This window comes from Notolepis coatsorum (assembly GCF_963971535.1).
Source record: "Notolepis coatsorum genome assembly, chromosome: 1".
In the NCBI taxonomy this organism is placed as follows: Eukaryota; Metazoa; Chordata; class Actinopteri; order Aulopiformes; family Paralepididae; genus Notolepis; species Notolepis coatsorum.
The window spans coordinates 78,205,809-78,220,779 of NC_140165.1; the positions used below are offsets into that span (position 1 = coordinate 78,205,809).

At 46.3% G+C, this 14,971-nt stretch overlaps 1 protein-coding gene across 1 annotated transcript in view; it reads left to right on the forward strand.

Moving 5' to 3' along the window:
* The window catches only part of LOC311238593 (uncharacterized protein), a 181,883-nt gene extending 167,144 nt beyond the window's left edge, over nt 1-14,739 (forward strand). Inside the window, exons 12-14 of the mRNA XM_084326713.1 lie at nt 2,897-3,061; nt 7,922-8,017; nt 9,675-14,739. Of these exons, the coding sequence (XP_084182839.1) occupies nt 2,897-3,061; nt 7,922-8,017; nt 9,675-12,722 (3,309 nt within the window). The 3' untranslated portion in view covers nt 12,723-14,739. The remainder of the gene's footprint in view (nt 1-2,896; nt 3,062-7,921; nt 8,018-9,674) is intronic.
* The last annotated feature ends 232 nt before the right edge of the window (nt 14,740-14,971 follow it).

Below are 14,971 nucleotides of genomic sequence, written 5' to 3' on the forward strand. Positions count from 1 at the left end.
GTATGTCTGTCCCTCTTTCTCTAAATATATATATACATATAAATACTCAGTGTATATATATTTTGGGTTCTATTATATATCCTATCTCATTCAAGCACCAAATACCTTACGACTTTATGGTGAGCCATCTAACTTGTGTGTGCTTGCTTGCTTGCTTGCTTGCTTGCTTGCTTGCTATCTATCTATCTATCTATCTATCTATCTATCTATCTATCTATCTATCTATCTATCTATCTATCTATCTATCTATCTATCTATCTATCTATCTATCTATCTATCTATCTATCTATCTATCTATCTATCTATCTATCTATTCTATCTATCTATTTGTAGAAGGGTGGATTATCCCTACTTTATGAGAGTGGATATGAACTGTCACCAGGTAGTGGGAGCACAGCAGATCTGGGTCCGGCTGAGTCCCTGACTGTAGTGTAGGGGTATTAGAATTGGGATTTAGCAGAGGGAGCGGATGGGGCCTAGGATTTACTAACCTAGGGGTTATACGCTGGTCCTTCTTGCCCTCCAGGGCGACTGTAGTAATCCCCCAAACACCCACACTTCCCCTAATACGTCCCACACCCTCTCACCCCCGGTGGCAGTAATGGTAAATGATATAATTTCTCCCCAAAGCAGTACCTTTCCTTGTTGACGGGTGGAGACCTGTACAGAACACCTGCCCCAATTAAACATAGGCAGTGGATAAAAGGGGTTAAACAATAATGCACCGTTAATATTCACCGAACAGGGGTTAGACAGTAATCCTCAGTAATCCACACGCACGCAGTGATTCCAATTGTCCGCCTCTCCCTTTACTGGAAATATGACATGCAGGTTTACCACAACGCACTATGCATGACACTTGGATTTCGCGATTCACATTAATCAACAAGTCCCCGTATGGGTTAATACTCTTTTCATTGAACAGTACGGAGGGAGGTAGGAGGCAAGCTCTGTGAGCTATGGAATTGGAACAATCATTAAGGTGCATAAGTGCTGTTTACACAACTCGATCACACAACACATGTAACCAGAAAAGTAAGTGGGCCCACAGTTGAAACAAAAAGCCTATCTAAGCCGGCATTACCTAAAACAACAAACGTTGGGGCACCCCTAGTCACTGGTGCACGTGCCAGTTCAATGTATTTATTCTCTTCGCCCTTAGAGGGCATGCTCTCGAAAAGGAGAATGTTCGCCGATAATGTTCCAGAGCGCTTGGAGCGCTAACAGTACCTGGTGTGAGTGTACCAACCGAGTGCTGGCCTGCTCCTGCAACGAATGTCTGTGACGCGAGATGGCCGTCGAACCGTCCCGTGGTTGTCACCTGTGATAGCAAGGGGGCTGGCTGGGCTGACGTTAGGCAGGCGAATAGCTGGACTGGCGGTCGGCTAGGAGAATGCTGGAGGCGGGTGCGGTCCAGCGACGTCTGCTGCGGTGTCCGCTGCGGGGCTGGGAGACGGTGGAGCGACGCGTGAGCTAACTGGGCTCAGGGCCGTAGCCAGGGTTTAGAAATTAGGGAGGTCCATTTATTTTTTCGGCCCAGACCGGCCCACCATAATCGGTCGGACACCACCCACCAGTACACCATCCTTGCGGTCCCCTTAAATATGCGTACCTACTGTACTATTCCCCCAAACCACTACAAAGCTGGGTAGTAAGTGCCATGGACAAGTGGACCAGTGTACTCACCAGTGTACTCCTTTTTAATGGTTTGACCTACAATGATGCACAATACATGGTACCAGCCCCCTCTCAGTCATGTACCAGGCCCCTCTCAGTCATGTACCAGCCAGCCCCCTCTCAGTCATGTACCAGCCTCCTCTCAGTCATGTATACCAGCCCCCTCTCAGTCCTGTATACCAGCCCCCTCTCAGTCATTTACCAGCCCCCTCTCAGTCATGTATACCAGCCCCCTCTCAGTCATGTACCAGCCCCCTCTCAGTCATCTATAGTTACAAATAGTTACCGAGGTCCAGACCTCGGTGACCTCATAGCTGGCTACGGCCATGACTGGGCTAACAGGCCTATACTTGAAGCTAAGCTTTGGTCAGTGCGACCCCCTAGTCTTTCGCCTATACATTCCTAAACGCAGCGCGTGGAATATCCACAGCACAGTCCGGCAGTAGAACATCTTCTTCTTGGTTCAAACGTACCCTAAGCACTATACTGGGAAGCTAAACTTTCGCATACAACGTTACTATCCCACCCCGTGGCAGGAGCTCTTAGTCCACACGTCTGCTTGCTTCACTGGAATTGGAAGAAGAGAGCGTCCCGTGTATCTAGCTCCTCCTTCATGTCAGTGTCTTCCTCACCTGTCCTTTGCCAGCCCAACATCGCACCAGCTCCCCCTGGCGACAGTCCAGCGCCATGTCCCACTACTAAATGTCAATATTAGGATATGGAGAATCAAGACGGGTCAGCGAATTACACAACGTTATCATGAACACAGTAGAGTACAAGGAATTAGAGTTAGACACATTGAATTATTGTTAGACATATTCAGGTGTCTACATATCTATCTATCTATCTGTATCTCTCTCTCTCTCCAACTCCATCTTTATTTACTCTCTCTCTCTTCAGCCTCCTTCCTCCTGGTCAAATGTTGAAATAGATGAACAGTCCTCATATTCCTCCACTGTCTCTCTCTCTCTCTCTCTCTCTCTCTCTCTCTCTCTCTCTCTCTCTCTCTCTCTCTCTCTCTCTCTCTCTCTCTCTCTCTCTCTCTCTCTCTCTCTGTCTGTCTGTCTGTCTGTCTGTCTGTCTGTCTGTCTGTCTGTCTGTCTGTCTGTCTGTCTGTCTGTCTGTCTGTCTGTCTGTCTGTCTGTCTGTCTGTCTGTCTGTCTGTCTGTCTGTCTGTCTGTCTGTCTGTCTCTCGCTCTCTCTCTCTCTCTCTCTCCAGAGTGCCACCTCCTCTCTGTGCTCAGTGCGGGCCAGCAGGCAGGACCTCGGTCGTGAGGCCAGCTCTCTGGTTGACTTCTTCTGTGAGGACAGAGAGTGGTTCAGGCTGGATGACTGTTTCAACATCTTCCACGACTTCTGCATCAAGTTCAACACTGCCGTGAAGGTACAGACACTAGGGGCTATGTTTTCATTCTGGTTCAGGTGCGGGTGTAGGTATGTTGGCAGTTTGGTTGTGGCTTGGGGGGAAAGAAAGTGTGGGTTTGTGTTTCGTGGCTCAACATGAACCTGTCTGTGCCAAGTTGGCTGTGTGTGGGAGGAATTAACCCGATCAATGAAGGTAGACAGTGAAAATATAGACTTGGTTAAACACAGGTTTATTATCAGAGTTATAGATGGATGACTCAAGGGAGACACCGGGCTGATGTGTCGCCAGGAGAGCTCCATAGTTCAGTGAGACGTCAGTCTTTATAGTCGAGAAAAGGGTTGGGAGGGGGAGGATGGGGGGGGGGGGGGCTGAAGGTGTGAGACGTCTTGTCTCCAGGATGGGACAGGGGGGGGGGGTCCGTGAGGGGAAGGGGGGGGGTTAGGTCAGGTGAGACAAAAAGTGAATGGGGAGGGTTGGAACATGACTTGGAACATTGGATTTTGGGGGTGGGGGGGGGATTGATACAAATCTTAAAATCATGCTTGCGCCTCTGCCTGTTCAAACCATGCCTAAGTGCAGACAATGGCGTTGTTGTGAGGTGTCTTCATGACCGCAGCTTAGGCGAGGACGCGTGGTAATATCCCAACAAGTTCCAACAAAGCGTTGTTATGGATGTTAGGCTGCATTCCACCTCACTCTGATGTAACTCCTTTTCAACCAATTTCAAACTGAAAATCTTTTAGTCTGTTAATCAGAACTAGTTGTCTAAGCTTCACACTTGTGGTGGATCCGAAGCAGTCGGTGGTCATCATCATACCGGCAGCCATCAGCCCCCTCAGCATCGACGGGGCACCGGTTGAGAGAGTCAACAGCTTTAAGTACCTCGGAGCCTACATATCCGAGGACTTGACATGGACCACACACATTGACAGTGTTGTGAAGAAGGCACGACAACGCCTCTACTTCCTCAGGCGCCTAAGGAAGTTCCAAGTCAGTCAGAAGATCCTTAAGAACTTCTACTCATGTACAATAGAGAGCATCTTGACTGGCAACATCACCTCCTGGTTTGGGAATAGCACTGCACAAGACCGAAGCAGACTACAAAGAGTGACACGTTCAGCCGAACGCACAATTGGAGGGGGGCTCCCCACCCTCCAGAACATCTACAACAAGCGTTGCAAGGGCAAGGCTAAGAGAATCATTAAAGACTCCAGTCACCCGAACAACTGCCTCTTTGAACTGCTGCGGTCAGGCAAGCGATACCGGAGTCTCAAGGCGAGCACAGAAAGACTCAGGCTATGGTTAGACTAGTGTATTCCTGGCGTTTTTTTATACGTTTTTGACGACGTTTGATGTCCTATCTACACAGAAATGCGTTTTTTGGCGTTTTTTTGTGGATACGGCTGAAACGCAAAATTGTGTTTGCGTTTGGAGATACGCAAAAAAAACGAATCGACAACAGCGTGTAGTCAGCACGCTAGCCGTTGTTGCGAAAACGCCCATGCGCAGTAGATACCATCTGCGTGCCCTTCCGGTGACAACAGTGTGTGTGTGTTTGGGACATAGCTCTGTGTCCCAAATAGCTTCAGCTACCATGTGTTGTCAAGTTATTGTTATAAGGACCCCAGTCCAAGCTACAACAGTCTGCATTCCCTTAACAATTGTTTGTATTGAGCCGTATTGTATTGTACCCATATGCAATATGTTAAATAAAGTTTACATCCATTCATTCTGCTAGCATTACCGATTGCATGAGCAGCTGGCTAACGTGAGCTATCAGGATTCAGACCCTGTTAGCTCAGAGTGAATGAATGAATGAAAACTTTATTTAACAGATTGCAGAATGGGTACAATACAGTACGGCTCAGTACATACAATTGTTAAGGGGATGCAGACCTGAGAAAGACGTTTGTCTTGTTTCCATCAGGGTCCCCCATTTTCAATTCATATAGACATTTATGACATACATAACATACATGACATTTATGGCATAGGGACATATAGGTATTTAGTACTGATACATTTGTGACATAGGCGGTATTCAAATATACAGTACTGTTACCCCTAGATCCTGACAGAGTATATACATATGATGGGGAGGGGACTGTACATTAGGAGGGGGTGGGTGGGTGGGAGGGGAATATACATACGGCGGGGAGGGAATATATACATGCGGTGGGGAGGAGACTGTCTATTAGGAGGTGGTGGGGGTTTTGGGCATTTACGGTGGCCAGTTTCGAATTGCAGCCTCCCGTAGGTGCTCTTTAAGGGCGGTTTTGAATGTGGGCAGGGATTCACATTCCTTTACAGCTTTGGGTAGGGCGTTCCACATTGTTGTGGCATAATTGCGAAACGTGTTTAGTCCCTTGTTTGAGCCGAATCTGGGTTTAACATGATTTGTTGAGCTTCCTCTGGTGTAGTGGTTGTGGTATTCACTGACCTTTGGGAAGTATTTTGACATGTACATGGGCACCCCGGTCGTATAGTGTATCTTGTAGACCAGGCCCATTGCAAGTTGCTGTACTCTGTCGTCTACTCTAAGCCATCCTAGGTTCCTAGAGCTCCTCTTTCAACTTAACACGCATTAAACAAAATGGCCCAGTCATCTATTCACCTTTGTTTAATACACACAGCGTTGTCTCTAATGTTATCTAACTACTGATAGCTCGCGATATCATCAGTTTTGGTGCTGGCTAAGTAGCGTGAGCTAACGTTAGCTTCTAGCCACAATGCTATATTGTTATAATGGCATACTCCATTGACGTTAGCATGCAGCTAACAATGCTACCGATCGTTTTTTAGACTAAACTATCCGCTCTTGGTGGTCACTTGTGTTGATGTTAGTTTTGTTTCATCAACAAATGACAGGCAGAACACACAGTGAATGTATCCGTTTTGTTTATTGCACTTTTATTAGGCTTTGCTGAAAAATAATTGCTGCATTGAGTAAATAGGCAAGATGGTGGCGCGGCATAGGCGCCTGCCTTATTGACATTTTCTTTGCTGGAGCTTCCACGAAGTTTATTGGCACATTCGTTCTGATTGGTTGAAATTGCCTTCATGTTTGCCACCTACTGCCACCTACTGCTTTGGCAGTGTACTACATCAGTGTGCTCGGGTGACAAAAACGAAAAAAAAACGAAAGTGTGACTCGAGGCGCACGACGTCGCGGCGATACGCGGCGATACGCATATGAAAACAATACGAAGATGATACGAAAGGTGTAACCGCAGCCTCAGAAGAAGCTTCTATCCCCAGGCCATCAGGCTGCTAAACGAACAATGAACACTACACAACAACAACCATCAAACGCACATAGCACACACATCCACACGCACACACTCACTTTAAACAAACACACTGTAGCACCCACTCCACACACTCTATAGCACACACCCACTTTAAACAAACACACTGTAGCACCCACTCCCCACACTTTATATTTATTGATGAAGGATTGCACTACAACTCGTACACCTTACTGTAAATTGTACCTAAATTGTACCTCATCCCATTTCTGCTTTGCACTATATAGTACTGTACATTAGTACACTGCATAGTATTGTATATTATATGGTAACTCAGTTACGTCTATTCTGCATCGAACATTGTACATATGTCTATACTGAACACTGTGACCTCATTTTCTACTTCTAAATTACATGCTATACTATGTTATTTGATACTATCTTGTCTAGCGTAACAGTAAGAAGCATTTTGTATGAAAGTATTCTGTACTTCTGTATGACAACTATTAAAGAAACTTGAACTTGAAACTCTACAACAAAGGGCTTGGGCGGCCGGATCTGCTGCCAGAACTATCACCGTCAGAACTCGGGACTTGAGAACTAGAGACTCGCATCACCGTACCGACTATCTTGTATTTTGCACTAGAGACTAGTATCACTGGACTCTCATCACTGGACTATCTTGTGTTTGTACTTTTTATATTATTATTATATTGTATTTGTATCTATACCTTAAGTGTATCTATAGTGTATATAGATACTGGACTGTATAGGACTGTGAAGCTATGCATCCCCCACCCTGTATTCCCCCCCCCCCCCCCCATGCTGCTTTGACACCCGAATTTCTGCAAGGGGATCAATAAAGGATCATCTTATCTTACATACAAACACACACACACAAACTAATTTTCCCCTCTCAGAATTACACTGTGCAGCTTTGAACCGCTGTCAAAATGATTTCCTAAACCTGGCAGTTGAGTGTTGAACAGGAGAATCACAGTGGATTGGTCTTCTAACCGCCTGGCTGCACGTGACATGACAGCAAACACTGACCACAAGCTTGGGCTGTCATTCAGAATATGGGCTCCTGCTGCCACCTAGTGGTCAAATGTTGAAATAGAAGAAGAAGAAGAAGAAGAAGAAGAAGAAGAAGAAGAAGAAGAAGAAGAAGAAGAAGAAGAAGAAGAAGAAGAAGAAGAAGAAGAAGAAGAAGAAGAAGAAGAAGAAGAAGAAGAAGAAGAAGAAGAAGAAGAAGAAGAAGATTACTTTATTGTCAATGTGCTCAAGGCAATTGAAATGTGTCCTTTCTCATATCCTCCTAGTTACACAGTCATCATATTCCTCCTCTTTCTCTCTATCTCTTCTCACTCTCAATCTCTCACTATCTCTCTCTTCTCTCTCTCTCTCTCTCTCTCTCTCTCTCTCTTTCTCTCTCTCTCTCTCTCTATCTCTATCTCTATCTCTCTCTTTCTCTCCCCCCTCTTTCTGGCTCAATCGCCACCTCCCTCTCTCTCTTTGTCACCTCTCTATCCCTTTCTCTCTCTCCTTCTCCATTTCTCTCTCCCCTCTCTCTCTTTCTCTCTCTCTCCTCTCTCTCTCTCTCTCTCTCTCTCTCTCTCTCTCTCTGAAGGAGAACATGGAGAGGGAGGTGAAGGAGGTGACTCATCGCCGTCGGTTACGAGAGTTGGAGGAGCAGAAGAGACACTCCTGGGCAGGAGGAGAGGAGGTGAGAGACACACACGCGCGCGTGCACACACACACACACACACACACACACATGCACACACACACACACACACACACACACACACACATAAATAATATATACAGTATATTCATACTTTATTGTCACTTATACAATGGAATGCAAATTTCTCAATTCTGATTGGCTGAAACAGTCAAGTTAGACGTTGTTATTTATCATAACACACGCTTGTGATCCCAGAACCCACCCACAACCGAATTACAATCACTCCGCCATTCGTGGTTTTAGGAATGAAACGTAGAATGTGTTAGTTGCTTACACAATGTTGGATTATGTAATTGGTTGGTCATGACTCATTGTTAAACAAAATATAAATCGCGCGAAGTGTGTTGTTAGATGCCATTCGTCAAAAGGACACTCTCATTTCACTGTTAATAAAATTTTTAATCAATCAATCAATCCAGTAACACACGCTCACTTCACTGTTAGATGCCATGCTTTGAAGCCTTGTTGTTTCGAACTGGTTATGCTTTGGCCCTCTTTCGAAGTCGGTTATGCTTAGAGTTTATCTTTAGAGCAGGGCGATAGACCACCAGCCCTGATTTCAAACTCTAAGCATAACCGACTTCGAAAGAGGGCCAAAGCATAACCAGTTCGAAACAAGGCGGACATTAATAAAATGTTCAATCAATCAATCATTCCAATAACACACGCTCACTTCATTCTTAGATGGCATGCCTTGAAACAGCGCACCTCCGAGCTGCTTCTACACACGGAGGCAACTTCTCTATTTTTATTTTTTTTTGGAACTACTTTTTCTGCGGATGGTTTTGTCAATAAATCTTCAATTAATGTGTGTTTATTGTATAGCAATAAGGTTGGATGAATGCGCCAATTGTATAAAAGCCTTTGACTTGTAGTCGTGTGTTATGAGAATTAGAGCATGCCTAGGGGGGTCTAACGACCCTCGGCTGCGCCTCGGCCCTAACAACCACCCCTAGGCATGCTCTAATTCTCATAACACTCCTACGCGTGATGTAATTTCAGTACTTTAGAGCAAAAAGAGTGAACATCTATTTATTGTGGTCCCTCGACTATAGCAGCTTCCAATAATAAAAATACAATAATTTTAGCATAGAATAAAATAAGATGACTAAAATAAAGATTACTATATACAGTTCTAAAAAGTGTGCAGTGCAATACAATAAATTTTGCATAGAATAAAATAAGATGACTAAAATAAAGATGACTATATACAGTTCTAAAAAAGTGTGCATTGCAGATCAGGATGTAGATACTATATGCAATTTTAATAACAAAAGGGCAGTTGGCAAAATGGCTATGTACAGTTCCAAAAATGTTGTGTGATGTGATGTGCAATGTGCAACAGGCTGCCAATAAATTTGAAAAACCTGGACTGCGTGCCTGGACTTGTTTCCCTATTTTTTATGTATAGTATCAGAGGTTACAGCACCCAGTGTCAAGTCAGGTGAGGCGAGCGCGTTCTACTACTTTTTTCACTTGTGATGTGCAATGAGCAATGTGCAAATTTTTGCAGTGTGTAGAATGCAATGTGCAATACAGTGTATATATATAGGAGGCCCTAGGAGGTATGAAAGCCCATAAATGATGAATTTCCTGTATGTGACGATATCATTTTCTACCCTTCTTTTCATAGGTGGGAGGAGCCTTTGGAATGCGCTGCAGCAGCGAGACGGATGTGGAAGCTGCCCTATCACGGCACGACGAGGCGGGGCTTCTGATGGAACTGCTGAATGGCCCCCGATCGCCGCTCAACAACTCCAACTCCCAGAGTCCTCTGGGGCGTTCCGGAAGTCTGCGACGCTCCAGAAACTCGCCATCCGGTTCGTTTTACGGCGCGACGGAGCGTGAACTGAGCGTGGTCTTGGGGGTCCCGACCCTTGACCCTAATAAAGAGACAGCCGGCAGGGTGCCGAGCCCTGCGCCACGCGCTCCGTGGACGGCAGCAGCGTCCCTGTCCCCCTCGCCCCCGAACCGGCAGCCTCCGCCGGGGGAGACGGCGGCAGCGCAGACCCCCTCTCCCCCCGGAGCCTCCAGGAGTCCGACACACAGAGCAGACCACAGAAACGGAAACACGGACCTTAACCACAACATCACGCGGGCCGACGAGATCGCCACATCCAAACCTACCTCCAACCCTGACCGCGGACATCGGGACGGGTCGCGCGCACACCGCGGATCATCACAACCCGGCCTACACCGAGACAAACCTCACCAGACTGTGACCAGAAGCCGGAACAGTGATGACTTCTCCAGCGCTCAGACAGTGTCTGTGGACAGGAGGCGTGAGAGGCTTGACGGACAGGAGGGCGGTCCCGCCTCCATGTCGGTGACTGTGGAGAAACGCACGCTGGTCCCTGAGTTGCAAGCCTTCCGGAACGCCGCCCCCCCTATCGACCGCCGTAACCGTGGCAACGACGACGACAACGGCGGCCGAGTCACGGGTCCCCGCCGCGACGAATCCGACGATAATTGCCACCTCCGCGGCGATAACGTTGCAATCGCAGATTTGGACGAGACGGAAATTCCCAAATCCCAGCTGACGGATTCTAACCGGCATTCCCGAAACGGGAATACCGAGTTATCTGAGGGGGGCGTGTCGGGGACTCACTGTTCTGACACCTGTCCATCATGGAGGGAGGGAGAGAGGGATGAGAGGTTACCTGAATGGAGGGAGGGAGAGAGGGATGAGAGGTTACCTGAACGGAGGGAGGGAGAGAGGGATGAGAGGTTACCTGAACGGAGGGAGGGAGAGAGGGATGAGGGGTTACCTGAACGGAGGGAGGGAGAGAGGGATGAGAGGTTACCTGAACGGAGGGAGGGAGAGAGGGATGAGGGGTTACCTGAACGGAGGGAGGGAGAGAGGGATGAGAGGTTACCTGAACGGAGGGAGGGAGAGAGGGACGAGAGGTTACCTGAACGTAGGGATGGAGAGGTCGAGGGTGATGATGATGATGATGATGATGAAGGAAAGGTGACTGTGTGGTACGTGACCACTGTGTGTAAGGAGGAGGAGGAGGAGGAGGAAGATACACACATGGACGATAAGGTTACACACACTCTTATGCACCCTGAACCAGCTCACACACACGCACACCTTCAGACAAACCCCGAGGGGAGTCCAGGCACCAGCGCCATGGATGTTTCCTGTATCTCAGCCAATCATACTCTTTCAGAAACTCAGCCAGTCAATAAGTGGCCGGTGCCAGTGCCCACCGACCAACCTTTGCCTGTTTTCTGTGATGAGTCAGTACCCGCTGCCTCTTCCACCAATCAGCTACCAGTGGCTGCATCTGCCTCAGCCAATGAACCGCCTGCTCTCACCGCCGATGCCTCTGAGCGCGAACAGTGGACCGATGAAGAGAGAGAGACCGATAACTCCACCCACGAGAGGAGAGGATTGGAGACCACTCCCAAGCCTTCAACCGATAAAATTACATTGACAGAGACCTCCGCGAGAGAGCCTGACACCTCTGCCAATGAAACGAGAGAGCCCGACGCCTCTGCCAATGACACGAGAGAGCCCGACGCCTCTGCCAATGACACGAGAGAGCCCGACGCCTCTGCCAATGAAACACAAGAGGCATATTCATCCACCATTGAAAAGCTAGAATCAGACAACTACAAACCTTCTATCAAGACCTCCCTTTCTAAACCTCGCCACCTCAGCACCAAAATCTCAGCTCTCAACTCCTCCACAACCCCTAAGCCCCGGCCTGTCCGAACCTTAACAAGCTCTGAGAACCAGGGAATGAGGAGGGTGGTTCCCATCACCAAGCCCAGCCGAGGTGCCTCATCCCTGGGTAAACATTTGGAGAACCCCCCGGGGAACCACCAGACCGCTCATCTGACCGTCTCCAACACCTCTCTGCGACGGGGAGAGAAGCATTCGACTTCCCCCTCTTCTCTGCGCTCTAGTATCCACCAACAGGACCCCGATGAATCTAAAGACCCCAAGGGCATAGGTGTTCAAAGTGCCGCCGGGCAGGTCCAGCTTTTTCAGAGGAATCCGTCCATGTGCAAGCCTGCGCCAAAACCCAAACCCCCACCTCCACCGGAGGAGAAGATCTGTCGGTCCACACTCCGAGCACTCGCCGCCCAGGCTGGGATGGGAGGAGGAGGAGGAGGAGGAGGAGGGAGTGTCAGTGCCCCTGCAACCCCCTCCCACAAGGTCGCGACCCCTACGTCAATACTTCCAAGTTTCCTCAGAAACACGGCCTCTTCCTCTTTCAGACGGACAAACACCACCCTCGGTCCTCCTCCTCCTCTTCTTCACGGTGGGCCTGACTCCTCCAGAACCTTCCCTCATGCCTCCTCCCCTCACGCCTCCTCTCCTCAGGCCTCCTCTCCTCAGGCCTCCTCCCCTCACGCCTCCTCCCCTCACGCCTCCTCCCCTCACGCCTCCTCCCCTCATGCCTCCCCTTTCATCCGAACAGGCTCCCTGAGAGGCACCAGCACCTCCTCCAAACCCGGGGTCCTTACCTCCTCCCCCTCTACGCTGACTCCTCCAAGTCAAGGCTCCCCACTGAGGAGGTCCCAGAGTATCAGGGTGTCCCCCCGCTCCCCCCTTCATGACTCCCTGACTCCCCCTAGAGGCCACAGGAGGAACGACAGTGGCAGTTTCTCAGACAAGTCCTCTCAGTCCAAGGACTCAGCCAAGGTGATCAAGCCAGGTTGGAGATAGAGAGGCTGGGTTCTAATATACAAAGTATTTGCACCGTTCCCTTTCCTTAGGGAGTATAGAGGCTGCATTCCATGAAGCAAGGTCTTCAAACCGAACTGGAAATAGAAAGGAGGCATTACAATATGAAATATGGGTTGAGTTCACCTTTCCCAATAGTTTTTTCTAACCTTTATTTATCCAGCGAACATTTGCAGAGCATGGATGCTCAATCACAGAGTTCCACACAGTCACACCTGGGAGCTCAGTACAACCACAGTTTTAGACACTGTTGACCACTGAGCAGCTCCTCCACTGGAGCAGTTTGTTAAGTGCCTTGCTCAAAGGCACAACACTGTCAGTTGTGTCAGGGGCAGGTCTCACCATTTCCCCCCCACTCAGATTTCCCTGATGGTCTGGGATCGAACCAGCGATCTTCTGATCACAACCCTGCCTCTCTAACCTCTATAGGACACCGTGGATTAATTCCAAGGACCACTACAAAATGGCAGCGGATGGGATTTTGAGTGAAAGAAAACTATATATATCTAATTTTCAGAGATATAGAGTCAGCATTCCAATATGAAGTATAAACAGTCTCATTTTCAGAGATATAGAGTCAGCATTCCAATATGAAGTATAAACAGTCTCATTTTCAGAGATATAGAGTCAGCATTCCAATATGAAGTATATTAAACACTATCTCCTTTTCAAATATATAGACAGTCAGCATTCCAATATGAAGTATAAACACTGTCTCCTTTTCAAATATATAGACAGTCAGCATTCCAATATGAAGTATAAACACTGTCTCCTTTTCAAATATATAGACAGTCAGTCAGCATTCCAATATATACGGTATAAGTAGAGCTGCTGAAGCCTGAATGCTTCAAAGTTTCAATTACTGCCATGGTAACGTACATCAGCATAAGAAAATGGCTTATAGAAATGATAATCCAATATTCAGACTACTGATTATCGGATAGAAAGAGGTTACATCCCAATATGAATCACACACACACGCACGCACGCACACACACACACACACACACACACACACACACACACACACACACACACACACACACCGTATTCTGTCCATAAAGATATAAATATGCATTACAATGCCAACCTAACCTTTTTTTGCACTTCTAATCCCAATTTCAGGGGCATTTCATGAAGTTTGAGTGGTGTTTTAGTTCCTAACCGGTCACATTCCACACATTCATACACATATGACGCAGTATAGCAACAACCTTTCCACAGCCTCCTATCCTAAAATGCAGGTGAAAAATATATATTTTTGTCATTTATTTTTAGTTTTCCGCAGCCAAGGGAATGGAAAGACATTTTTTTCACATGCTTTTCAATCTGGACCAGAACCAGAATCGGGACCCACAGCTAATACAGAAACAAGAATGGAGAGAGATCAGAGAGAAAGACTCGTTCCAAATCAATTAGATCTGTAGTAAACATATTTGTAAAGGAGAAGAGGACTGTTTAGGTTTTGGACCAGGGATAAACTAGGGTTTAGTATTACATCTTTTGTTTGGAAAGGTGTAACAAGACAAAAAAAAAAGACAAATGTATTATAATATCACATTGTGTATATCATAATTAATCTAAATTAAGTCTAGATTTATATTTTTGTGTTCCTTATTTAACTTGAAGAAATAGTCTGTCTTGTAAGATCATGGCTTTATTTTACAACTGATTCTACACCTCTGTCTTTCTAAATCAAGTGATGCCAGGTGTGATCTTTGTACATTATATCAGATTTAAATAGAATGTGCATTCATCATTGTATTGTATTTAAATTAGAACATCTATGAACATGTTGTAATTGTAGCCACTCCACTTGCTTTGAGAGTTGGGTTTTGACAAGGGGCAATTTCCTCCAATTTTAGCCTTTATCTTTTCACCATTTGAATAAAAGAGTGCCAAGTATGTTTATACCAGTATATTTGTATGTTTATAAGTATGTATATGTATTTAGTTTTTGTTGATAAATAAGCTAACTAGTAATTAATAAAGTATTACTCCGTCAGCCCAAGATGTCTTTACTGTTGTGTTTGTCTGTGGTTAGAAGTCCACGATGCTAGAACCCTATTTTATATGTTAGGATTATTATTATTATTATTACATGTTAGGATTATTATTATTATTATTATTATTATTATTATTATTATTATTATTATTATTATTATTATTATTATTATTATTATTATTATTATTATTATTATTATTATTATTATATGTTAGGATTATTATTA